This window comes from Staurois parvus, unplaced genomic scaffold (assembly GCF_062004578.1).
Source record: "Staurois parvus isolate SC_StPar_1 unplaced genomic scaffold, SC_StPar_1.0 ptg000210l, whole genome shotgun sequence".
NCBI classification, from domain to species: domain Eukaryota; kingdom Metazoa; phylum Chordata; class Amphibia; order Anura; family Ranidae; genus Staurois; species Staurois parvus.
Genome location: NW_028318006.1, coordinates 3,031,793 through 3,058,751, shown reverse-complemented (window position 1 = coordinate 3,058,751; position 26,959 = coordinate 3,031,793). Strand labels below are relative to the sequence as shown.

General features: G+C 39.6%; 1 protein-coding gene across 1 annotated transcript in view; it reads right to left on the bottom strand.

The window, feature by feature from the left end:
• HMCN1 (hemicentin 1) overlaps positions 1–26,959 on the bottom strand; it is a 468,291-nt gene that overhangs the window by 67,459 nt on the left and 373,873 nt on the right. The window contains exons 89-97 of the mRNA XM_089678830.1: positions 24,767–24,937; positions 21,986–22,156; positions 21,706–21,876; positions 12,016–12,186; positions 8,680–8,850; positions 6,583–6,732; positions 2,500–2,634; positions 2,077–2,198; positions 1,037–1,274 (exon numbers count right to left, since the gene is read on the bottom strand). Coding sequence (XP_089534956.1) covers positions 1,037–1,274; positions 2,077–2,198; positions 2,500–2,634; positions 6,583–6,732; positions 8,680–8,850; positions 12,016–12,186; positions 21,706–21,876; positions 21,986–22,156; positions 24,767–24,937 — 1,500 coding nt within the window. The remainder of the gene's footprint in view (positions 1–1,036; positions 1,275–2,076; positions 2,199–2,499; positions 2,635–6,582; positions 6,733–8,679; positions 8,851–12,015; positions 12,187–21,705; positions 21,877–21,985; positions 22,157–24,766; positions 24,938–26,959) is intronic.

Here is a 26,959-nt window from a genome sequence, read left to right as displayed (position 1 = left end):
CCGATGCCGGCATCCGGCTTCTGTGTCCTGTCCCTGTGACGTCGGGACGTACGGGCGCCGCCGCCGGCGGCGGGAAATTTTAAAATTTTAAAAAATGTCATTTTTTTTTTTTACATTTTACATAGTAAAACATTGCTGTCTCAACCAATTTCACATACATATTGTCCCTAGTGCTTTGTCCTGCGCCCTGCCTGCATTTTGTCTGTTCTTTCTGCCTGGAAACAGAAATGTCCATGGCATCCAAAAAGTGTCGCTTTAGGTCAAAAGCGGTTTAGATCAGCTAGAGAACAGCGATAGTAAATCAGAACCACTTGCAGAATTGAGTGATAATGATTTGTGGGGGAAATTCGTCATCAGACACTGAAAACGATTTTGCGACTGAGCTCAGCAATGTGCGAACTTGGCGCTATATTTCAAATTTCAGTGTTTTTGGTTTGATTATATTATTGAATTAAATTTTTTATTATTTTTATATTATTTTTATGATTATTTATTAAATTATAATTTATGATTTTGTGTTTCAAATTTTATCATACCCGGGATGTTTACTAGACTCTTGTTCGGACAGATTTCAGTGAGTTTTTCCTAAAAATTACAGCCTACAATAAAAAAAATACATATTTCCATGCAAAAAAATGGTACCGCTTTCAGCACCAAAAATCTGAAATAATCATACCGTCAGGGAGGTTAAACTAATTACTAGGAGCATGAGCTTTTTGACTTAAGACTAAGCCCTGCCAACTGCTATCCACCTTTCCAAAGAGTGTCTCAGTTGCCAGTAAGGACATTCTCAATGAACAGAGATGTAATCAGAAAAAAAAACACAATGACAAGTGCTACCATCACAATCTAAAAAAGTATCTATAGAACACACTATTTGAAAAAGGTAGGAGGAGCAAGAGATTCTTAGCACGTTCAAACAATGAGCAACAAAGGATACATTGCTACATGCAAATCTTATGTAATATATGAAGAGTAGAACAGTTTCTGACTTGTGCTTAGTACAACTGATTCTTGCTTCATCCATAATTCATACCTTTGGTGATGAAAGCGTGCATTTGAAAGCTTAGAGTTTCTTCTAGTGGGTTGTAATCTGCTCCTATGGAAGACACATGCAAGGTCTCCAACATGACAGGCATTTTTCCATGGCTGGGGTCGTAATTGACAGTGTGGTTCCAGGTGTATGGAACACTCACTTCATCCAGATAGAACATTCTTGTTGAATATGCATAGAGTTGCCCAAGACCGGTCTGAACATAATCCTCTGTGTAACCCTACCAAAAAAATCAAATTGTAAGCATTGTGTAAACTAAGCAATATAAATCCAGCAATAATTTAAAAAAATGATATATATATATATATATATATATATATATATATGTATATATGTTCCAAAGGTAGCCAGGTGCTCACCCACAAAGAAATCCATATACTGTAAATCCAAAACTGGTTTAGAGGCACTCATGGATGGACTGAGCTTTATAGAGACATTGACAATAAAAACACCTCTAAACCAGTTTTGGAAAAATAAATAAATAAATAAATAAAAAAAAAAAAAAAAAAAAATATATATATATATATATATATATATAAATATATATATATATTTTTTTTTATGTACTTATTATTTTTTTCTCATGTAATAAAATGTTCTACAAATATATGAATATTTGTGATTTATCCACAATGTAAAAGAGACTGTATACAGAGGACACAAATGATTATCAGCTTGTGATCCATATTCATATTCAATGTATAAAAGAGGTATTAAGTCATAATAATAATAGATTATTATTATTATTATTATTAGAAGTACATGATTAAATATTTTGTTAAAATGATGTTGTTTAAAAGAACTGTAATTATGCCTGGCTTCATGGTATTGAAGAATATATTGTGCAGCAGGTTATCATTCAGCAACTAAGTACCTGATGAGAGGACCTTTGAGCACTACCACTCACTGATAGCATTGACCATGTGTATTTATTAAAACTATTGACTGCTGTATTAAATTATTTACTTATAGTTTAAAAGGTGATTGACAACAGAATGGTTACAATTTTCTATTTATTTCACCTTTAATTTGATGTTAGTAGAAATCGGTAACTGAGGAACATATCCTTTCACCACTGTGTCCAACAAGAGGAAGCCATCAGCATCAAGACCACGAGCATTGTGAGTGATTTTCATGATTTCTCCTGTATGATTGCACAGTACATAAATAGTTATTATCATTAAATGCTTTACATTTTACTTTATATTAATTGAAAACCAATTGTATAATTTTGTTATCAAATGACATCTGTTTTGTACGCTAGAGTGTAAGGGAGAGATAAGAGGTGCTTTTCAAAAACCTTTCTTGACTGATGTAACAGAAAATGTTTGGAATTGATCAAAAAAGTTTACAAATGAAAATGGAAAAATAAAAATATAAAACCAATCTGCTAATTAATCTTTATTTTTTTTCAGATAAATGTGTATGACTGTTCATCTAGAGACCTGTTGCAAATTCCACTTGAGATTCTCTTATAAATTCACCACCCGTCAGAGTAAATCCATTTACTGCTTCTCTTTCTTTTGCCACTGTCCAATATATAGGATTCAATAAAGATGCAAGACTCCTCATAGAAGAACCTACAATGTATAAAATGTCAAAATAAATAAACACAAGATGGATGCCTTAATTTAATAAATAGCTGCCTCATTACTTGGACAATTTTGCATTGTCTCAACTGAAAAAAAAAATCCATTTTGCAGAGTGAAGATTTTACAAATATGTGTATTAACACAAAAAGTGTGCTGTACTTCTGTAGAAAGATATGTCTTTCTTTTATTCACATGCTTACAAAAATACTATTTTAATTATTGGCTGTTGTGCAGAAAAAGATTTTGAACATACAACTTGCACTTTCAGGTGTTACAAACATAGTTACATAGTTAGTCTGGCTGAAAAAAGACAAAAGTCCATCCAGTTCAACCATTTAAAAAAAAAGAAAAAAAGTTATATTCCCTCACCCACAGTTGATCCAGAGGAAGGCAAAAACAAAAACAGCAAAGCATGATCCAATTTGCTCCTGCAGGGAAACAAATTCCTTCCTGATCCCCAGAGAGGCAATCGGATATTCCCTGGATCAACTTTACCTATAAATGTTAGTATCCAGTTGTATTCTATGTATCTAAAAAAGCAATCCAATGAGCTGGCCAGAACCAACTCTTGAGGGAATCTATTCCACATTTTCACAGCTCTCACTGTGAAGAACCCTTTCTGTGTTTGGAGATTAAATTTCTTTTCCTGTATGCATGTTATTCACACATTGATATAAAATTATCATGCACATCAATTTTTGTTTTCAGACTTTAAATATACATAGAAGATCTTAAAGTCATAATGCAACCAGACATTTTGCTAATAATACTCCATTTACAATTGCTGACACGCAAAATGCATACATTCAGGGATGAATTGTGTACCAAAAATGTTTTTCTACTTTGTCATTGTACAACTCTTGCTGATTTTTTTTTTTTGCTGGTTTGTGCTAGAACATAACCAGACTTTTTTTTGCCTATACAAAATGACACCATGTGTACAAAACTTCCGGAAAGGCCCATAGAAAGCACTTTCCTTCTGAAAAACTAACTATATCTAGAAAAGCATACCATCCTAAGGTATATGGTATACAGGAAGGTAGGGTACAAAATTGGGACTTTTTGTTTTTTATTGCTGAGTTTAAGTTGAATTAAGCAATAAGGACAAAAAAAAAAATAAGGAACACCCAACTATAATCCTAATACCTCCATTACGTAACCCAACTCTAACCCTACCAAACAAGGGTAAGTCGACACATGAGGCAAAGGTTTTTGGTACAGCATTTAGGTGAACACACATTTATCCCCAAGGGGACTGTTTCTTCAGACTGCTAGCAAATTTCTATGAGTAGCCTAATTCTTTATACTAACCCTGAAAAATATAATTCACTAAAGATAAATGGAAGGAAAAGAAAATGTAGGCACAATTAAAATTGTACTATGTAGAGTGGTTGGTTTACATTATAGAAAAGCAAAACTTTTGTAACACTTTAGAATGTAACACACACTGCATTAAGTACACTAATCTTTTTCTCTCTGTAGTCTGGCAGAGAAACAGACAAAAGAGACAAAGCTGTGTTTTGAGTATGATAATGTGTCACAAGATCTCTTTGACTAAATAAAGTATTTTGCTGTCAGGAGCCTCTCTGATTGGCTTCCAGTACTAGTTGTGGTACTGTTAGTAACTGCCCAATCTCTACATAGGTAAAACAGGTAAGAACAGAGTTCAAATGGTTGTTAAGGCCTTAAGACGAATTCCAGCCTAACCATTTTCTGTACCATATTCTTTTGCTACTGGTACTTAATGCAAAACTGTACTTAGGCTACAGGGGGTGTCAGTCACAGCTGCTGTGTCCTCTGTGGTGCACATAACTTCCATGAAACCAGTCTGATCTGGATGAGAAGGGTTGGACACAAAACCTGCCCCATTCCTATGCACACTGATTATGGAAATGTAGGGATTCAACTTGCTATGTTGCTCAGACTAGCATCTTATACTGCACAGTGTGATCTAATCTGAAAAAAATGTGGAACAAATATTATTTGGTTTACTGTCTTCAGCTGTTCATGTACGGGCAAAGCTGTGTGTGTATGTATTAGCTTATGACATCATGTCTGCAAAATATCACTGTTGCTGTTGGCCTGACTGCAGTGATGTGCTGGTTCCACCTGACTTCTCCCACCAGTTAGTGCAGAGCAGCATGAAGAAGTAGCATGGATTATCACACAAGTCTTTTTTTTTCTCTAGATTTAAGAAATAAAACTACACGAAACGTGCCATCATACACAGTCAGGCTAATAGATACCACCGAATATGTTCTGACCCAAGAGAAAGAGATAAACATCTAGAGACACTAGCAGACTCCTTCCATAAGAAAGGTTACAAGGACAAAACTATCAACACCAGCATAAACACAGCCTTGAGAACACGAAGAGAAAATCTACTTCAGTACAAGGAGAAAAAAAACAAACAACTGTGTACCACTAGTAACCACATACAACCCAGCACTAGAAGGAATAAGAAAAATAATCAAAGATTTACAACCCATCATAACAGAGGATGGAACTCTGAAAGAAATATTCCAGCAACCACCAATACTGGCCTTCAGACAACCCCCCAACCTCAGAAATAAACGAATCAGTAGGATACTTCCTTCTGATTATGATGTCACAAATAATGGAAGCAAACCCTGCAATAAGAAACACTGCAAACTGTGCAACCAAATCAATCCATCAAAAAGCGTCAGACACTCAAAAGGGATCTTCAATATCTCCAGATCATACAGCTGCACCTTTAGTAATGTTGTGTTCCTTATCCAGTGCAGAAAATGTAGCAAAGGATCTTATGTTGGCGAAACAAGACAGAAGTTGCAAACAAGGATGAATTTGCACAGACATACCATCAAGGAACATAAAGAAGATGACCTTTGCACACCTGTGGGACACCATTTCGCACAACCACTTTGGGAGACCTCAATATTTTAGTTCTTAAAGGAAATTTCAAATCCATTCAGGAAAGAAAAACTTTTGAACTAATAATGATAATTCTATTTGACACAAGAGATAATGGCCTAAATTTGGACATGGGATTTCTCAATCATTATCCAGCAGTTTTATGACTATCAGCTCAAGCATGACTGCCTCTGCTAGTGTTGTCTCCCTCCCCCTAGACTTTGCTTTTGCTGTGTCTTATCTCAGTTTTTTTTCCATCCCCTACATCTCTTCTAACATTCTGCTAAATCTTTGTTTCAGTACTGCTTAGACCTGAAGAAGGGGGCATACCCCAAAAGCTTGTCCTCAAAATTGTATGTTAGTGCAAATAAAAAAGTATCACGGACAGTACTCAATTGTTCCTGTCAGAAATAAAACTATAAATGCATGTTAAAATAACAGCAGGGAAGTACAATAGCAGCAAGCAGAGAACTATAAAAGTATTGATTGGTGGATATTGGAGTTTTGCTTTAAGAACCATTAAAGGGTTGATGCAATTTAACAAAAAAAGCCCCACATATCACCCCAACCTGCCCATCAAACATAAAAAATTAAATATAAAAACAGAAAATACTGACAACCTCTCTTTCCTGACCTGGTTAAGTAGTGTTTACAGTGTGCATTGACATGGCTGGCCTATGAAATTCTGTTCATGAATTGATCTCTGAAGGAAGCAATTAGTCTCTATTGCCAGAGCTAAAGACAGAAATTATTTCCTATAACTAGGAATGTGCAACATTCCATAATACAGCTATAGTGCTACAAACCATACATTGGGTGTGTTGAGGCAGAAGGGCCGATGTTTGTGAGCATTTGAGGTCTATTGTATGTCTAAATCTTATGCTGTAATAAGGAAGGAGAACTTTTTGTTAATGTGAATTTGCCTTTTAATGTAAGCTTCATAGTTTACAGTTTGGTTATGAATACCTCTATATATTACTTTTTACAGGACATTCAGTCACTCAAATCAGCCCATGCTTCCAAAAATTATAAGTAAAAACTTACCCAGACTTTTAGGAATGTTTGTGAATGTTGCTTTTATTGTACTTGCATGTGATTCAGAATTGTTGGAAAGAGAACCATTCAGCTGTGCAATCTGAAGGTCAACATCATTAATGGTTCCCACTAATGTTCCTCTTACAGACTGAACTCCTCCTAGACAATACAAAGGTGACACGGAGTAGAAATAAAATAGATGGAAACAAGACCCACAAGTGAATACAATTTAAACACACCTACTTCATCTGCCATGCTTTGCATTAGATTATTTAATCAGAAAGTGCTGCAGAGGAAGCAAGTAATGGAAGACTTTTTTGTTGACTTCTGTATTTACATTGGTTGAACTTATGCAGTGCCAGCCAGTTTCAGATTTCTGTGGATGACACTCACAAAATAGGAGATCTACATCTCTAGGGATGCCACCTCACATCTATCTACACCAGTTTCTATTTCAGAGAGAAATAGAAATTAGCTGAGGTCTGCTCCTAATTAACAGAGGGGATCTGGCAGTTTTCTATATAGAAAACTGGCATAAATTCCAGCCAGGTGTAACTTTACAGTAGGGGATGTGAGCTGTCAGCAACTTTGTTAATTAAGAACAATATCAGCTCCTCTTTTTTATGTTTAGAAGACTGACACAACCAGCCCCACACATCAACTAAATACCTCCATTTTCAAACACAAAACCACATGCAATTCAGTGTAGTGTATTTTTAAAAAAGGGTCAAGGAATTATTTCCCCACATTTCTTGTGAGTACAGCAGCCCATTCACATGTGTGCGGCAAGTGCATACGTTTGAACAGAGAGTAAAGGACCATTCAGATGATGCATTGTGTTAACAGCTGTGCATTAAGATGCATATTAATGTGCGTTATCATGCATTAAGGTTCAATAAACTGGCAGCTTAAGGTAGCCAAAAAAAGCAAATGTATCCAAAAACCCCTGAGGAAGTGACGTGGTGACGTGCGTGACGATACACGGGAGGAGTCTGGTGACGTCAGCATTCCAACACCGATCTGACAGGCAGCAATTTGCTCTCCTTTTATTACTTTGGCCATTGAATTTAAAGTGTTTTTTACACAGTTACCATGTAAGTTTTTATACCTAATAATTATATGCCTTTTAAAGAAGCACACTGCACTATGGTCTTCTTTGTGGTTGTCAAGCTTTATCCACAGAGCTGGCTGTACTAAAATCAGGTACCATATGTGAAGGTTCAGTGGTGATCCATAAGGGGAAGATTGCCTACAGAGGAGCAAGCTATGTGTTACCCCCACTAATAGGGGAGATACTTTTCTGACCTGTGTTCACATACAGGCCCATGTGAGAAGGTGAGAGTCTACCTGGAGGTCTATGCTAACTGTGGTGATTCACATTTATTGAAGAGTTACAGCACTGGGAATCTTTCTGGTTGTATATTTATTGTTTCTTGTTAGCAGTGCAACACTTTTATTCTTTTCACTAATGTAATAGGTATACATGATCATAGCAGTTATATACAGCACATACGTATTATACTTTGGGTCTGCTTCATGAAATTGTGAAGTAAGGTCAATTGCACTGAAAGTGAACTGAACTTGTCTTCACTCTGCATAAAATTGTAAAATAAGTTTTCTCTATGCTCCTCTGTAGATTACTGGATGTTTGAAGCGAGCACAGGTTCACTTCATCTAGCTGTGTATAGTAAATCTGGTCTAAAACTTCTTAGGCAATTGAATACTGGAAACAATATTAGCTGCTCTCTAATGGCAAGCAAAGTATATATAAGTATTATTTTATCATGTTTAATTTCAGCAACTAAACAGTATCCTGTATTGGATAATATTGCAACATTGACCAGTTCTGTGTTTCATACATTATTATATACAGCATTATAAATATATTTTGCACACACCTCTCTCACCTCACACCCACTGCAATGTGGTAATTAAAAGCATCTTATTTTAAAATCAATGGAGACTAAGGAGCCGCTGTATTAAAACTAAATTAAAAAGGTATGTACTGGTATATTGTTACATAGGTTAGAAAAGACACAAGTCTATTTATAACTGATATTGGTATAATAGTCGTAAAAATCATATTGCTTGAGGATGCGAACTCACCCTGACAACCTTGAATGTTACATCTCAACAGTTGTGTGGAATCTCCTGGACATGTCCGGCCATTGTTATACCTGATGGGATGTTTACAAATACGTGTCCTAATTTGTTGGCCACCTCCACATGAAACAGAGCATTTACTCCATGCTTCCCATGGACCCCAGTTACCATCAGCTGCAAAAAATAAAGAAACAAATGTTTGCATATTACACTCTAATTACTCAATTTTGTCTTTATTTGTTCACTCACATCCCATTTAACATAAAAGGTGTGCGGAATTTAAAAGTACTATTGATGATACAGAACCAAGTTTGAGTTTGAGGTTGACAACAATGGTCTGCTGGGAGCTTGTGTGCTGCTCCCTGTTTTCATCCTCCATATTGCTCAGATCAGGGTTTCTCAATTAGGGTTCCTCCAGAGGTTGCTAGGGGTTCCTTGAGGAACGAGCAATATCCGCCTCTCATCTAGGTTACCGCTGACAACATTGATATTTTTATTTATCTATAAGGGGGTAATTCTTCTCAATGACCACAAGTATAAAGAACATTCTTCCCACTGACCATCACGCAAATGTATCATGAGCTGTAGATACAGTAATTTTTAACAGGGGTTCCCCGAGACCAAAAGTCATTTCAAGGGTTCCTCTGTGTTGATAAGGTTGAGAAAGGCTGGCTCAGATGAAAGCACAATCATCTTCAAAAGACAAGCACAAAACAGAAGGTGCATGGATAGTGTAGTATCTTAAATAAAATAGAAGTAATATAATAAAAGTGAGTCTTACTTTTATTTAATTAAAATTACTAGTCTATTTGCGAACCTTCTGTTTGGTTCTTTTGATATATATATATATATATATATATATATATATATATATATACATATACATACGCACTAGTTTGCCAAAAGTATTGTGACACCCCTCCAAATCATTGGATTCAGGTGTTCCAATCACCTCCATGGCCACAGGTATATAAAATCATGCAGACTGCTTCTACAAATATTTGTGAAACAATGGGTCGCTCTCAGGAGCTCAGTCAATTAAAGCATTGCCACCTGTGCAATAAGTCCATCCGTAAAATTTCCTTGCTACTAAATATTCTACGGTCATCTGTTAGTGGTATTATAACAAAGTGGAAGCAACTGGGAAAAACAGGAACTCAGCCACAAAGTGGCAGACCATGTAACATGACAGAGTGGGGTCAGCACATGCTGAAGATCACAGTGCGTAAAAATCACCAACCGTCTGCAGAGTTAATAGCTAAAGACCTCCAAATTTTGGGTGGCCTTCAGATTAGCACAACAACAGAGCATAGAGAGCTTCATGGAATGGGTTTCCATGACCAAGCAGCTGCATCCAAGCCTTACATCACCAAGTGAAATGCAAAGTGTAGGATGCAGTGGTGTAAAGCACGCTGCCACTGGACTCTGGAGCAGTGTAGACGTGTTCTCTGGAGTGAAGAATCACGTTGTTCTGTCTGGCATTCTGATTGATGTGTCTGGGTTTGGCGGTTGCCAGGAGAACGGTACTTGCCTCACTGCATTGTGCCAAGTGTAAAGTGTTGGGGGAGGGGGATTATGGCGTGGGGTTTTTTTCAGGGGTTGGGATTGGTCCCTTATTTCCACTAAAGGGAACTCTTAAGGCATCAGCATAACAAGGCATTTTGGACAATTTCATGCTCCCAACTTTGTGGGAACAGTTTGGGGATGGCCTCTTCCTGTTCCAACATGACTGCGCAGCAAAGCAAGGTCCATAAAGACATGGTCGAGCTAGTTTGGGGTGGAGGAACTTGACTGACCTGAACAGAGTCCTGACCTCAACCCGATAGAACACCTTTGGGATGAATTAGAGAGGGGATTGCGAGTCAGGTCTTCTCGTCCGACATCAGTGCCCGACCTCACAAATGCGCTTCTGGAAAAATGGTCAAACATTCCCATAGACGCACTCCTAAACCTTGTGGACAGCCTTCCCAGAATAGTGGAAGCTGTTATAGGGTGGGCCAACTAAATATTGAACCCTGCGGACTAAGACTGGGATTCCATTAACCACCTCCTGCCTGCCATATAGTAATATGACACAGCGGATCACCGATCCACGGAAAGAGCCAAAGGTGTCGGCTTGGTCATGTGATCAGCTGTATTCAATCACAGCTGATCACATGTAAACAGGGAAATGCCAGTTATCGGCATTTCTCTCCCCACGAGCTGTCACGCTGACAGCTCGTGAGGACAGGAGAGCCGGTAATCGGCATCCCTCGGAGGGGGCATGTACACAGATCATCAGAGCACTGATGATCAGTGTGCCCTGATGATCAGTGTAGCTCCAGCAGCGCCACCTGTCAGTGTCCATCAGTGCCAGCTCTCAGTGCTCATCCATGCCACCTGCCAGTGCCCATCAGTGCCATATTTAAGTGCCCATCAGTGCCACATCAATGCCACATATCAGTGCCCATCTGAGCTGCCTTTTAGTGTCACCCATCAGTGCCAGCCAGTGCCACCTATCAGTGCTGCCAATCAGTGCCACCTATCAGTGCCAGTCAGTGCCGCCTATCAGTGCCAGTCAGTGCCGCCTATCAGTGCCTGTCAGTGCTGCCTATCAGTGCCACCTAACAGTGCCAGTCAGTGCCATATATGAGTGCTGCCTTTCAGTGCCCATCAGTGATGTCTGCCAATGCCCATCAGTGCCACCTACCAGTGCCTCCTCATCAGTGTCCATCAGTGCCACCTATCAGTGTCCATCAATGCAGCCTATCAGTGCCCATCACTGCAGCCTCATTAGCGCACATCAGTGAAATGTTTTTTTTTCAAAATGTTCAGTGATTTTTGGTTTAAGAAAAAATAAAAACACAGATTAAATACCACCAAAATAAAGCTCTATCTGTCACAAAAAAATGATAAAAATGTCATATGGGTACAGTGTTGCATGACCATGCAATTGTCATTCAAAGTGCAACAGTGCTGAAAGCTGGAAATTGGTCTGGGCAGGAAGGAGGTATAAGTGCCCTGTAGGCTAGTGGTTAAAGTTCATGTGCGTGCAAAGGCAGGCATCCCAATACTTTTGGCAATATAGTGTATATATATATATATATATACACACACACACACACACACACATCATTTATGCAGCGCTTGCCAAGGTGAAGTCTTGTTCACTTTCAATATCCAGTGTATGCAATAAAAATAAAGATTTAGATTTTTGATTGGATGATTGACATGAACACCATTTTGTCTTTTTTAATAAGCTCAGTAAACATTTTATTTTGCAGCAGGCTGATAAAGTTTTCTACCAATTTAGTTATAAGTAGATATGTACTGCTCAAAGAAATAAAAGCTTAAACTCACCAGGACATATTTCAATGTTACACTTGTGTATTTCTGTGTCCTTGCCAGCACATCCTCTTCCATTATGTGAAGGAGCAGGGCTGTCACAGGTACGATGCCTCCTCCTCTGGCCTCCATTGCATGTATGACTACATGTTCCCCACGTGCTCCATGGTCCCCAATTTCCATGAACTATAAAAAAAAACTTCTTGTTCAAACACTGATGTACAAAGTACTATCTAAAATGTTCTGTATGTTTTCTCATTCCATCTCCCTACCCCCACCCATTCTGTTTCTCCATAAACCTCCTGATTTACTTTTCTCTTACTTTCCTTTTCCAATTCCCCTATATGTTTCTGGATGTTGGCTTCAAATCTACTGTCTGCCTAATGTCTATAAAAGAAGCTACCTTGTATGACAACAGCCCTATGCTTTCCCCTACAAATTTATAATCCACAGGTTGTCTTGGAATAATGCAAAACCTCAAGTGGAAGGCCCCACACATAAATTTGTGTTAATTATACATTTACAGATTGACTGTAAAACCTTAGAAGGCTTGCTTTTAAAAAAATATGTATGTTTATTATGTTGATAAACCTTTCTGAAATGTAAACCTCATTGCTAAATGTTTATGTTTGTATCTTTAAAGTAACATCTTGAAAATCAATCCAATCAGATTACACATAAAATGTAATAGTGGCTACAAATAAACAGCCATTAACTTGTATGAACTAATTAGCTTGTATAAACAGCTGTGTTGAGAGAGAGTAGTGATACATTGATTTTGACATGGAAAAACTGTGATTTCCTTTTTTATTATTCCAGCTGCAATATGTCTAGTAGTGAAAATATAAGAACCAAGGTCTTCTGGACATTTGAGAATTCCAATTCACTAAAATGGCATCTTCACAAACTTGTTCAGATAAGGAAACCCCATAAGTGAGACATAGTGGTACCTGTTTAACAGACAGCCATAAAATGCAAGCAGACATAGCATGTATCTATAAAAAAAATCTAGCTATTCTGAATACCTAATTAGTTTAAAACATATGTTTTGTGTATGTATTTATTTATATGCAATTTTCAAGTGTAATATCATGCCAGATACATTGTGCTTAATAATCAGGTAAGGTTAACACTATTTTTGTACTCACCATTAAATGCTTTACTTGGAGTTTATCAAGGGACATGGCTTATACTCTAAGGGGAAATTAGACAACTAAAAAGCAGTTGGCCTGCCAAGTAAAACTTGCCCACTCCCAGGATGCTTCCATTTTTCTAAAAATTAGTATAAGGAGAAGGTCACACACACAGATTGGTGGAACGTGTGCCCCTTGATAAATTAAAAGAAAATAGATTTTACTACAGTATGTTTACAAAAATCCTGTTTTCCTAATTATTCATCAAAGGACAAATAATCAGGAAAATCAGAAACATTGGGATGCCCCAAAGTAGTTTAACTGAGGACAGTAGCAGCAACACAGTGCTACAATGACAGCCCAGGGACAAAGAACAGTGAAACACACTGGGGGTTGCTTGACAAATGACAAAAAGGAGTCAGTTCGTCTAAAGAAAACAGAAGCTGCGAGGTAGACACAAACTGATCTAACCACATCCAAACATTGGAGGGATATCTCCTTAGAACGAAGTGAAGCAGGGCAGAGATGATGCGTTGGTTAAGGTGGAATGCAGAGACCACCTTTAGCAAGGAAGGAGACTCGGGCCTCCTAGGAATTATGTTAGCAGGTCTAGGCTCCCAAATCACAAATACATCCAAAAAGCAATAGTGAGACTCGTCATCCATAGCTGACTGCAGCATGGCTGCTGCAGCTGTAAACATGTTAGAGACAGATTCTGGAAGAGAGGACATAGAAGTTCTTTCTTCTCTCTTCAGACTTTGAGGGGGCTAGACTGTGGCCAGGATGAGTAAAAAAATGCCTTGGTGTCAATTGGAGTAAACAATGCCCCATTATTGATATTAGTGGGAGGAATATTGCCCCATTATTGGTATTAGGGAAAGACATACAGTAGTTCCCAATCACTGGTGTCAATGGGAAGTATAAGGCCCTTCAGTTGGTTTTAGTGGAAGAATAGTGCCCCATCATTGGTGTCAGTGGAGGAATAGTGCCCCATCATTGGTGTCAGTGGGAAGAATAGTGCCCCTTTGTTGGAGAGAATGCTAGGAATAGTATTCCATCATTGGTGTCAATGGGAAGAATAGTGCCCCATCATTGGTGTTACTGGTAGGAATAGTGCATCATCATTGGGGTCAGTGGTAAGAATAGTGCCCTATTATTGGTATCAGTGACAGGAATTATGCCCCATTGTTGGTGTATAAGGAATAGCACCTTGCATACATTGGAGGAATAATGCCCCAAGGGCTTGATAAAGACAAGCAAAGGGTCACATCTGGCCCCTGGGCGGCAGTTGGGAGACCACTGTGCAAGAGGATCATGAGACGAAGAAGCCTATGGGAAAGTTCCATTTGTACATAGTCTTTGACATACAGCATAAAAATGAAAACAAAGTATTACCCGCCTAAAGCATCTGTGGCACTCACTATCAACTGCAGAAGCAGGCAAGATTATAGAGTCACTATGAGGCAGTAAGGTAAACCCATGACCTTTGCAAGGACAGCAATACCAGGAAAATACTTCACGCCGAAAAGCAGGAAAGGCAGTGTACAAGCACATACAACTCAGCACTTAATTCTCCAATTTGATACCCCTTTCAGGGAATAATGGGAGAAAAAAGAGATAATGTGCCATGTTCATACGTGACACACCCCAGACTTACCATATTAATAGGTTTGGAAAGTATTCTGAGGTTAACAAGCACAGTAACTAAGTAATGGAACGTGCCGTATGTAGAACCCAGTGAACACGTCATCTTCCAGGAACTCTTCGCACCTACCAATGATCATGCTCCGTAGGGACTATTCGAGAATCAGGGTCAATGCAAGGTGGCACCAAGGATCAGCCAACCTGGTTAGGCGCATAAGGAGTCCTAAATCAGCAGCATAACAAATAATTTTGATCAACAGAGCCATCAGAAATGTTGGGGCCCCTTACATAGCTTTAGCTCCACCACCCTCCCGGCCTGACTACCAACACTACCCAGGGCCCGTCCCATAGAATTAGCACACTGGCCATCCCACTGATTCCTTCAGTGCACCCACTGTAATTTTAACCACTTCCCAATTGTGCTATAGCCGAAAGAATGCTACAGCGCGGTTGTCTAGTTCTGGAAGGGTGTCCATGGACGTCTTCCCAGAACCCGCCCCCAGCAGCGCGCACCCAGCAGTACCATCGGTGATCACTGTGATCATGTGATAAGGTAAATGGCCAATCACAGTGGCCTTTTACCATGTGATCAGCTGTATCCAATGACACAGCAGATCACAATCACAGCGTGAAGAAAGTACTGCCGATAACCAGCAGCTGTGACTGGGGAGATCTGCACTGATAATCAGTGCTGCCCAGCAGTGCCCAGCAATGACGCCCAGCAGTGCCCAGCAGTGTCACCCATCAGTGCTGCCCAGCAGTGTTGTCCATCAGTGCTGCCCAGTAGTGTCGTCCATCAGTGCTGCCCAGCAGTGTTGCCCATCAGTGACCATCAGTGCTGCCAGTTAGTGCTGTCTGTCAGAGCCTCCAGTTGGTGCTATCAGTAAATGCCGACTAACAGTGCCGCCTATCAGTGCCTATCAGTGTCGCCTATCAGTGCTCATTACTGCATATCAGTGCATCATCAGTGCCTCCTCATCAATGCCCACCAGTGCCGCATCATCAGTGCAACCTATCAGTGCCGCCTCATCAGGGCCCATCAGTGCTGCCTATCAGTGCCCATCAGTGCTGTTTATCAGTGCAGCCTTATCAACGCACATCAGTGAAGGTGAAAAATTACCTGTTTGCTCAATTTTATAAAAGAAACAAAGTTTTTTGCTCTTTTTTTAATCTATAGTGCAAAAAATAAAACCCTCAGTGGCGATTAAATATCACCAGCTCTATTTGTGTGAAAAAAATTATGAAAATTTCATATGGTTACAGTGTTGCATGACCCCCCAATTGTCATTCAGTGCAACAGCGCTGAAAGCTGAAAATTGGCCTGGGCAGGAAGGGGGTAGAAGTAGGCAAGTGGTTAATACTTTTATAACTTTATATATGAAAATGAAAAGTGCATTCCAAGCCATCAGTGCTTTCAAAGAGCAAAGAGACAGCCCAATCCAGCAAAGAGACATCCTCAAATATCAAAGGGACAGTGCAAAAAGGACTGTCGACTCCAGCAAAAAGACATTCCAATCCAGAAAAGAGACATCCCCATATAGCAAAGAGGCAGCCCAATCCTGCAAATAAACATTCCCATATAGCAATTAGACATCACCATTTAGCAGAGACTCCCCATGTACCAAAGAGACAGCCCAATCCAGCAACAAGACAGCTCCATATACCAAAGAGACAGCCTCATCCAGCAAAGAAACATTCCCATTTAGCAAAGAGATTCCCCATATAGCAAAGAGGCATTCCTATCCAGCAAAGGGACAGCTCAATCCAGCAAAGAGACATCCCAATGCAGCAAAGAGACATCCTGAACTATCAAAGAGACAGCCCAAATCAACAAAGGGACATCCCAACCCAGCAAAGAGATATTCTAATCCAGCAAAGCCAGCCAAAGAGGCATCCCCACATAGCAAAAAGACAGCCCAATCCTGCAAAGAAACATCCCCATAAAGCAAATAGACATTCCCATATAGCAAAGAGACTCCAAATATAGCAAAGGGACAGCCCACTCCAGCAAAGGGACAGCTAAATCCAGCAAAGAGACAGCCCAATCCAGCAAAGAGATATTTTCATATAGCAAAGAGCCAGACCAATTCAGCAAAGAGACAGCCCAATCCTGCAAAAAAAACAGTCCCATATAGCAAAGAGACATCCCCATTTACCAAAGAGACTCCCCAAATGGCAAAGCCACAGTCCAATCTACCAAAGTATATCCCCATACAGCAAAGAGACATCTCCATATAGCAAAGAGACTCCCCATATAGGAAAGAGACAGCCCAATCCAGCAAAGGGACAGTCCAATGCAGCAAAGACACAGCCCAATCCAGCAAAGAGACATCTCCATATAGCAAAGAGACAGCCCAATTCATCCAAGAGACATCCCCATATAGCAAAGAGACTCCCCATATAGCAAAGAAACAGCCCAAACCACCAAAGGGACAGCCCAATGCAGCAAAGACAAGGCCCAATCCAGGAAAGAGACAGCCCAATCCAGTAAAGAGACTGCCAAATCCAGCAAAAAGACATATCTAAATAGCAAACAGAAAATCCAGTCCAACAAAGAGACAGCCCAATCCAGGAAAGAGACATTCCCATATAGCAAATAAACATCCCCATTTAGCACAGAGACTCCCCATATAGCAAAGGAACAGCCCAATCCAGAAAAGATAATCCAATCCAGTAAACAGACATCTCCATATTGCATAAAGCCAGCCCAAACCAGCAAAGGGACAGCCCAATCCTGCAAACAGACATTCCCATATAGCAAATAGACATCCCCATTTAGCAAAGAGACTCCCCTTGTTGCAAAGAGACAGGCCAGACCAGCAAAGGGACAGTCCAATACAGCAAAGAGACAGCCCAATCCAACAAAGAGATATATCCATATAGCCAAGAGCCCAATCCATCAAAGAGACATCCCCATATAGCAAAAAGACATCTCTCTATAGCAAAGAGACTCCCCATATAGCCAAGAGACAGCCAAATCCAGCAAAGACACAGCCCAATCCAGCAAAGAGACAGCTCAATCCAGTAAAGAGACAGCCAAATCCAGCAAAGAGATAGCCCAATCTAGCAAACAGACATGCCCATATAGCAACCAGATAGCCCAATTCAGCAAAGGGGCAGCCCAATCCAGCAAAGAGACAGCCCAATCCAGCAAAGTGACAGCCCAACCCATAAAAGAGACATCCCCATATAGCAAAGATACCTCTCAATATAGCAAAGAGACTCCCCATATAGCAAAGAGACAGCCAATCCAGCAAAGACACAGCCAAATACAGCAAAGAGACAGCCAAATCCTGCAAATAGACAGCTCAATCCAGTAAAGAGACAGCCAAATACAGCAAAGAGACAGCCAAATCCTGCAAAGAGACAGCCCAATCCAGCAAAGAGACATCCTCAAATAGCAAATAGACAGTTCAATCCAACAAAGAGACAGCTCAATCCAGCAAAGAGACATCCCCATATAGCAAAGAGACAGCCCAATCCTGCAAACATACATTCCTATATAGCAAAGAAACATCACCATTTAGCAAAGAGACTCCACATATAGCAAAGAGACAGCCCAATCCAGCAAAGAGACAGCCCAGTCCAGCAAATAGGCATCCCCATATAGCAAAGAGAAGCTCAATCCTGCAAAGAGACATTCCCATATAGCAAAGCAACATCCGCATTTAGCAAAGAGACTCCCCATATAGCAAAGAGGCAGCCCAATCCAGCAAAGGGACTGTCCAATCCAGCAAAGAGACATCTCCATATAGCAAAGAGACTCCCTATATAGCAAAGAGACAGCTCAATTCAGTAAAGGGACTGTCCAATCCAGCAAAGAGACTCCCCATATAGCAAAGAGACAGCCCAATCCAGCAAAGGGACTGTCCAATCCAGCAAAGAGCCATCTCCATATAGCAAAGAGACTCCCCATATAGCAAAGAGACAGCCCAATCCTGTAAAGGGACATTTCCATATAGCAAAGAAATAGCCCCATCCAGCAAAGGGACAGCCCAATCCAGCAAAGAGACAGCCAATACATCAAAGAGACATTACCATATAACAAAGAGACATATCCATATAGCAAATAGACTCCCCATATAGCAAAGAGACAGACCAATCCAGCAAAGGGACAGAGACATCCAGCAAAGAGATAGCCCAATCCAGCAAAGAGACATCTCCATATAGCAAAGGGGCTCCCCATGTAGAAAAGAGATAGCCCAATCCAGCAAAGAGACATCCTCAAATAGCAAACAGACAGTCCAATTCAACAAAGAGACAGCCCAATCCAGGAAAGAGACATCCCCATAGATCAAAAAGACAGCCAAATCCATCAAAGACACAGCCCAATCCAGTAAAGAGACATCCCAATTCAGAAAAGAGACATCCTCAAATAACAAATAGACAGTCCAATCCAACAAAGAGAGAGTCCAATCCAGGAAAGAGACATTCTCATAGAGCAAAGAGACAGCCCAATCCATCAAAGGCACAGACCAATCCAGGAAAGAGACATCACCACAGAGCAAAGAGACAACCCAATCCAGCAAAGATGCATCCCCATATAGCAAAGAGACAGCCCAATCCAGCAAAGGGACAGTCCAATCCAGCAAAGAGACATCTCCATATAGAAAACAGATGCCCCATATAGAAAAGAAACTGCCCAATACAGCAAAGGGACAGCCCAATCCAGCAAAGAGACAGCCCAATCCAGTAAAGAGACAGCTCAATCCAGCAAAGGGACAGCCCAGTTCAGTTAAAAGCCATCCTCAATTAGCAAAGAGACAGTTCAATCCAGCAAAGGGCAGCCCAATCCAGCAAAGGGACAGCCCAATCCAGCAAAGAAACAGACCAATCCAGCAAAGAGACAGACCAATCCAGCAAAAAACAGCTTAATACAGCAAAGAGACATCTCTATATAGCAAACAGACAGCACAATTCAGCAAGGAGAAAACCCCATATAACAAAAAGACAGTCCAGTTCTGCAAAGAGACATTCCCATATAGCAAAGAGACATTGCCATATAGCAAAGGGGTATCTCCATTTAGCAAAGAGACAGACCGATCCAGCAAAGAGCCAGCCCAATCCAGAAAAGAAAAATCCCCATATTGCAAATAGACAGCCCAATCCAGCAAAAGGACAACCTAATCCAGCAAAGAGACAGTTCAATCCAGCAAAGAGACATTCCCAAATAGCAAAGAGACATCCTCATATAGCAAAGAGACAGCCCAATCCAGTAGAAAGGCATCCCCATATAGCACATAGACAGCTCAATCCCACAAAAGGACAACCTAATCCAGCAAAGAGACAGCCCAATCCAGCAAAGAAACATCCCCATATAGCAAAGAGACAGCCTAATCCAGCAAAGAGACAGCCCAATCCAGCAAAGAGACAGCCCAATCCAGCAAAGAGATGGCCTATTCCAGCAAAGAGACATCCCCATATAGCAAAGAGACATCCCCATCCAACAAAGAGGCATCCCCATCCGACAAAGTAACAGCTCCATCCAACAAAGTGACAGCCCTATTTAACAAAGTGACAACCACAAACAGCTGAATGATATATTGCAATGTTTATAAACTTATCTGTGTTCGATCCTAGGCCACCCCTGTCATCTTGCCCCCCACATCATCATGGTCCTCAATTCCTGTGTGCACACAGTATGGAGCAGCCGGGCCCCCAGTGGGATGAGATGTTAGCAGCGCCCTCATTGAACACAGAAACAGGGGTCTGCGAGTTTGTGTAATATCTGATTGGCAGGCTTTGTGATGGGTGCGGAACGGTGTGTACTGTAGATTGTATTTGTCAGTAAGTAGTGAGTGGATGGGGAGCCTGGTGGTGATGTACGTGTTCAAAAAGACAGCCTAATCCTGCAAAGAGACATCCCAATCCAGCAAAGAGATGGCACATTCCAGCAAAGAGACATCCCTATCCAACTCCATCCAACAAAGAGATTTCCCCATCCAACAAAGTGACAGCTCCATCCAACAAAGTTACAGCCCTATTTAACAAAGTAACAGTCACAAAGAATCCAATAATATATTTCAGTGTAACATCTGATTGGCAGGCTGTATGGTGGGTGGATCGGAGTGTACTGTAAATTGCATTGGTAAGTAAGCAGTGAGTCAATGGGGAGCCTGGCAGTGATGTACGTGGAGAAGAGGGCCACCTTTAGCATTCGGGGTTCAGCTGTGTCTGCTTTTACAATGTTACTGACCTGGCTGTCTCAGTTTACTGTAAGCCTCAGAACATGCAGCAAGTGAACATGGGGCGGATGGGCCCCTCGACATGCCCGTGCCCTCTAAATGTGTATGTGCTGTCCCCCCTGATGGCAGACCTGATCTTGATGGAACAAATAATAGTCTTAACAGAAGTAAAAATCGCTAGAAAAAATAGTATACTTTTCCCTGAAAAGAAAAGGCATCCATCCTCCTAAGACACTGGCATAAAACTCAAGCCTCATGAAAGTGAGAGGGGTTATGCATGGCTTGCAAACTGCTTTTATGTTTAACAGTTTCTAATTCTTCCTAAAGGTGGCAGTATAGCCTAGTAATCCTGATTCTTCTGTTCCTGTGTCTTTTGATGAACAATTAAGAAAATTTTCATTTTTGTTTTAATCCTCTTGAACTGGACTACATATACAAAGAAAGAATAGTTACATAGTTACCTAGTTACAGTTAGTCTGGTTGAAAAAAGACAAAAGTCCATTCAGTTCAAACATAAAAAAGTGCATCTAGTTAAACCTACACACACGCAAATAGAACACCTCCATACATACAATCCTATATCTGCAGTTGATTAAGATGAAGGCAAAAAAAACATCAATGCACAATCCTATTTGCTCCTAGAGGAGAAAAAAATCCTTCCTAAACCCCCAAGAGGCAATTGGATATTCCCTGGAGCAACTTTACCTTTTAAGCATAAGTTAAAAAATTAATAATAAGCTTACTAGGACATAAGTCTCCATTGCAAAACTCATTTTCAAAGGCTTTTCCTTTACATTTGTGGCCTCCGTATTGTGGTTGTGGACTGGCACATTCACGAGTTCTTTGTCGAAGGCCTCCACCACAGGACACACTGCAGGATGTCCAACTGCCCCAGGGTGACCATTTACCATCCACTGTATGATAGACAAGAAGAAAATTATGTGAAAAAGCACATGGCTCCAAAGGGTTGTTGTTCAGTATCCAAAAAAGCCATATTGAAAAAAGTAGTGAGACATTTTTTACCTGGACAGTGGCGTATGTTACATATTTGTGACTGCGTGTCTTGTCCTTCACAAAATGTTCCATCAAAGGATGGAGGTGGATTATTACAGAGCCTTACACGTATCTGAGTTCCTTTCCCACATGTCTTACTGCATGGACCCCACACTTGCCAGGAACTCCATTCTCCATCAACTAAAATAAAAGGAATAAATTAGTACAGTATGTTCATGTTATGAATATGGTAGGCTTTTAGTTAAAATATTTGCAAGTATAGCTGTATCATAGGGTTCACAATTGATGTGTCCCTATTTACAGTTAATATATAACCTAGGTCAATGACATTTAGTTTGCTAAAGCACTGTGTATCATAAAAAACTTCCAATTTAAACAAAATACTTGTTTTTGCCATTTTTCATTCCTTGTTGCATTTCAGTGCAGCTGAACTTCAGCCAACTGTGTATCTAATTACTGTCTATGTTCATGCACTTGAATACAAGAAAGCATTTCCCCATACTAATAACAACAATATCCAATTACAGATTTTAGATCTATAGAATCTGACCTCTTTAAAAAAAATCAACACAACATTCAGTCAGGAAAATCCCTTGTGGCTTCCAGTCATCGTTTTATGGCTCCTGTCTGTATCCATAAGTAAGCAGTACTATAGCTAGATCTTGCTATGCTTGATATTCAGAAACTCCCATTTTACATTGAATGCTTGTAGACATTACTGTGTTGAACCTAGTCATAAATCATTAACAGTGTCTTCTTCTTATTCACTAACGAGTTAAAGGCTAAGTTCACCTTTTGTAAAAAATAATAAATGCACATCTTTTTGCAGGTAAAACAAATGTGCATTTATTATTACATCGCAGACTGTAAACCATTGCAACATAAATTGCAGCGCTAAACAAATAAAACAAAGATTGCTACACAATCAAAATATATTGCTATAATAATAACGTCCCAAAGAGAACTATAAATTGCAATAGTGTCCAAAATATGTTCACTGAAGCATTAATCAATCTTGCATACCACCACTATAGTGACTCTTTGACACCATATGCACTAAGAGTACTTTAAATCTCCTCCACCACTGTACTTCTTTAGAATATCTTACAAATGTGTGCAACCAAGCAAGGTTATCTCCCTCACATGACACGAGTATCCCCTTTCAGGGATGCACTTTGCAATATCATCTGTAATACTAACAACAGATTTCCATGTTATTTATCTGAGTTCTGCAGGATTTCTTCAAGGTTGTAGATCAATTTCCTTTCAATAAATAGGTAATCAAACCTTCTGCTTCCTGAAGTGTGCATTAGGTATCATGGCATGGGGTGTATAGTCCATATTTCTACATCAACACATGTTACCTACAGTAAGTGGCAAACATTATCAGACTACTAGTGCAGTTCATTGGTGCAGGTTGCATTATTACAACCACACCTCCCTCATTCCAGGGGAACTGGGCAGTACATTTATGCCTACCTGTAACTCTTAGTTCTTGCTTTTCTCCTCACATCTTTTATAATATTTAATATACTGCATCTGTAGGGTCAATGTATATAAAATAAATGCAGCCCTGCTTTACACACCAGTGCCCCAGATTATCAAACACTCCCAACTTAAATTCTTGATTTAATCCATGGGGATATTGGGAGGATGATTTTTCTACCTTAACTCCCTTTAGACCCATAATGTTTTTAAAATCCTTTATTTCTTAGGTTCACCAAATCATACAACAACAAGTAATTTTGTTTTGAATACATAAGCCATGGGGGTTTAATTAACAACATCTAACAATATGATGCAGATGTTTGGATAAGCAACCAAAACATCGTAATCCTTCATGTCAAACATCTGATTCCTTTTTCCCACTGAGGAACACTGACCAATGTGGTGGGTTTGGGGATAACTAATATTTTCGTATATAGGGGGAGGGGGAGTTCTTAACCATAGCAAAAAAAAAAGCTTTTTGGTAATATGAAGGATAAGGAAAGGAAGGAGGGGGGTTTGGAAGAGGTTAAATCCAGAGTAATGGGGCTTCCATGTCTCTAGTCCCTTTGCTACTTTCATGTATATGACAGGAATTCAGAGGACAACTGGAATTACTTACAGCTACACCAGTTCTTCATATGTTCCTCTGACTTATTTCTAAGGGCTAAGGTATAATTCTCTGTGTTTTCTATATCATTTACTCTGGAAAACTATTTAATTAGTGTTGGTTGGTTTGATTGTTTCCAATCTGTACCATATGTACCATCGGGTCACAATTTGTAAGTGATCAGTCTCAGATTGCTTTTATGTTTTCAGCAACGTCCCAGTTCTACACAATAGACTTTTACGTATTTGTTGTATAATATATTATACATTGTTTTTTCAGGATACATAGCACTTTAGTATATTTGGTAGTACATTTGGGTAGAAATATTTTGCAAAGTGGACATAGAATAAGTGAATTAAATTAAAACCCTTTACTCTTTTAGTAAATACATCCTATTATGTTTTTCCAGACCACTAAGTGCCCATTCCACTTGATTGTTGCATGCTTCTAATCCCACTTTTTGATTTGTAGCTCCTACCAAAAGCTATTTTAAACAGTCTGCCATCTGAGCTTGCACTTGTTGCAATCTGTGGGCAAAATATAAATCATATTCAATTTATATTTGTGAAACTATTACAATATGATTAGCAGTAATAATATTAGTTTTACATTGGATTTAGTCCACAATCCTAGAAGAAACTGGACACAATTTGGGGTTTTCCATTGTGTGGCCTATATGCTTTCATAATGCTCACCTGGACAGGGTTTGGTGTTACAAACTTTGGTGTCAATAGCTTTTCCATCACACATCTTTCCTCCTTCCTGGGCTGAAGGAATATTGCAAATCCTTGTTCTTGTTTTTTTTCCACTTCCACAAGTTGTAGAGCACTCTTCCCATGGGCTCCAGTCTAACCAACTTCCATCAACTTTGTTATGCAATAAAAAAAAAATGGACAGTGGAATTAGGCTCATAAGATATATAAACAAAGATAGACTTCCTAATAATTTGGGCCATGACCTTACGACTAACATACTTAGTCATACAATTGAATGGCCAAATCTTTGCATTCTGTTGGCATGTTAAATTTGTAGGTTTTGCATAGCACAATGGTAAGTCATCACGCACACTGGACATTTTTACAGCTGCTGTTTTCGACTCTTGGCGTTTTTTTCTACAGCCAGTAAACTCCCCAGAATGTTATCCTATGTGTCCATGCACACATAGGCTTTAATCAGTGGTTTCTGGCAGGGGTGTTTTTTGGTTGGAAAAAAACCCAGAACTAGCGGGTTTCTAGCATTATTAGAATTATTAAAACACCCAGTGTGCATGGAGCCTAATAGTTGTACAATAGACTATTTTATCATTGTAACCTTTTCATCTCAAAGTTACTATAGATCAAGCAAATTAACTATCTAAATGATTCAACTATCAGAAGATCACTTTAAAAAAAATTCTAAGCAATTCTTATTTGCAAACTGCAAAGTTTTACTGCATATTTAGTTTACAATGTTAGTAGAACAAACTAATAAACCAATAAAATGAGTATTAATTGCATTTGGTTTCACTTGTTCACATCAGATGTATGATTTTTTTTTTTTTTTTAAATAAGCCGTTAAACTCATAGGGAATAATTTTTTTAATTTTCATGGGATTGAGCACACACATGTACTGTACATATGTACATTCAAGGCTGGGATAAAGATAAAGGGAAGGTGCAGGTGGGGCAGCTGACTTAGGTCAAAAGAGGAAGCAATTTTTATACCTGATGATAATAATGTGTGCATAATTAACTACTTAAAGTGTATGTAAGCTATAACAATTAATTTCTCTTATGTGCTGCCTTTTAGTGTGTTAATATCAGGGCTAGGATGGGGTAGGAGCAGAAGTTCAGCTGCAAGTGAATTCTGTTTTGATTTATTTGAACCTACAGTATACAATATGGGATATCCTTTATAGCCATATATCAACATGCTGGTAAATATTTTACTTTTCATTTATACTTGTAACAAACATAGCAATCTATACACACATATACAGTAGAAGGGCAACAATTAATAACATTTTCAGAAGTTTTAACCTCTCATCGGTCTATAAAAATGTGTTTTTGTTTTTATCTGTGCCTTTGTTGGAGAGATGTTCAGTCCCTTCCATTCCTAACAGAAAGTCTCTTCAATAGGTGCACTTATAGGCAGGTTTCCTACATTAGGTAGTTTCAGAAGGCAGCTGGCCCACGCTGGGGAAGGGGTTATTTGTGTATACTTTTTTCCCCAGTCTTTCTAGAAGCAGGCTACCATTACTGTGACATATACAGTATATATAGGGGGAAGGCTGGGGTCAAGGGTTGCCGCATGCTTGACAAGGATTCCATGATTCCATAGAGCCATGGAGGGGGACTGCTGTGTCCTGCAGTCCATCCAAAGTTCCCAGACTGCAGAGGATGCCACACTATGTACAATGTCCTTAACACCTTGTAAAGGTATGCCTGGGCCAGCTAGATTGGTAAGTTAAAGGGATGTTCTTGTCACTGTTCATGTTGGACTGTACTGCATTCCGTTAAGTGAAAGTTGCACCAACTGTTCTAATCTAAGAAGTTACTTAGAGGTGATGCATGTTGGTTCCTGGTGTATTAAAGAACTTGCATCAGTAAAAGAACGTTTGGAGCATGAAGCAAGGCCACTACTCAAAGGATTAACTTAGCAAGACAAGTGCAAGAGGAGTGCAGTTGCTATAAGTACCAAGTAAAGATGTGGAGTGTACAGCAGCCTGCCGTGAAGCGTGGTACCCGGCAGAGTGGAGGGTCTACTAGTAGCAAGGGAGTCAGTGATCTAGCTCCCTCCCAAGTAGTCGGTTTCCCATAGCAACCAAGACCTAACCTGCGTTATGGAGATCCAAAGCCTAGCCACATGGTAAAGGAGAAAGTAAAAGAGTTAGCAAGATCACACATTAG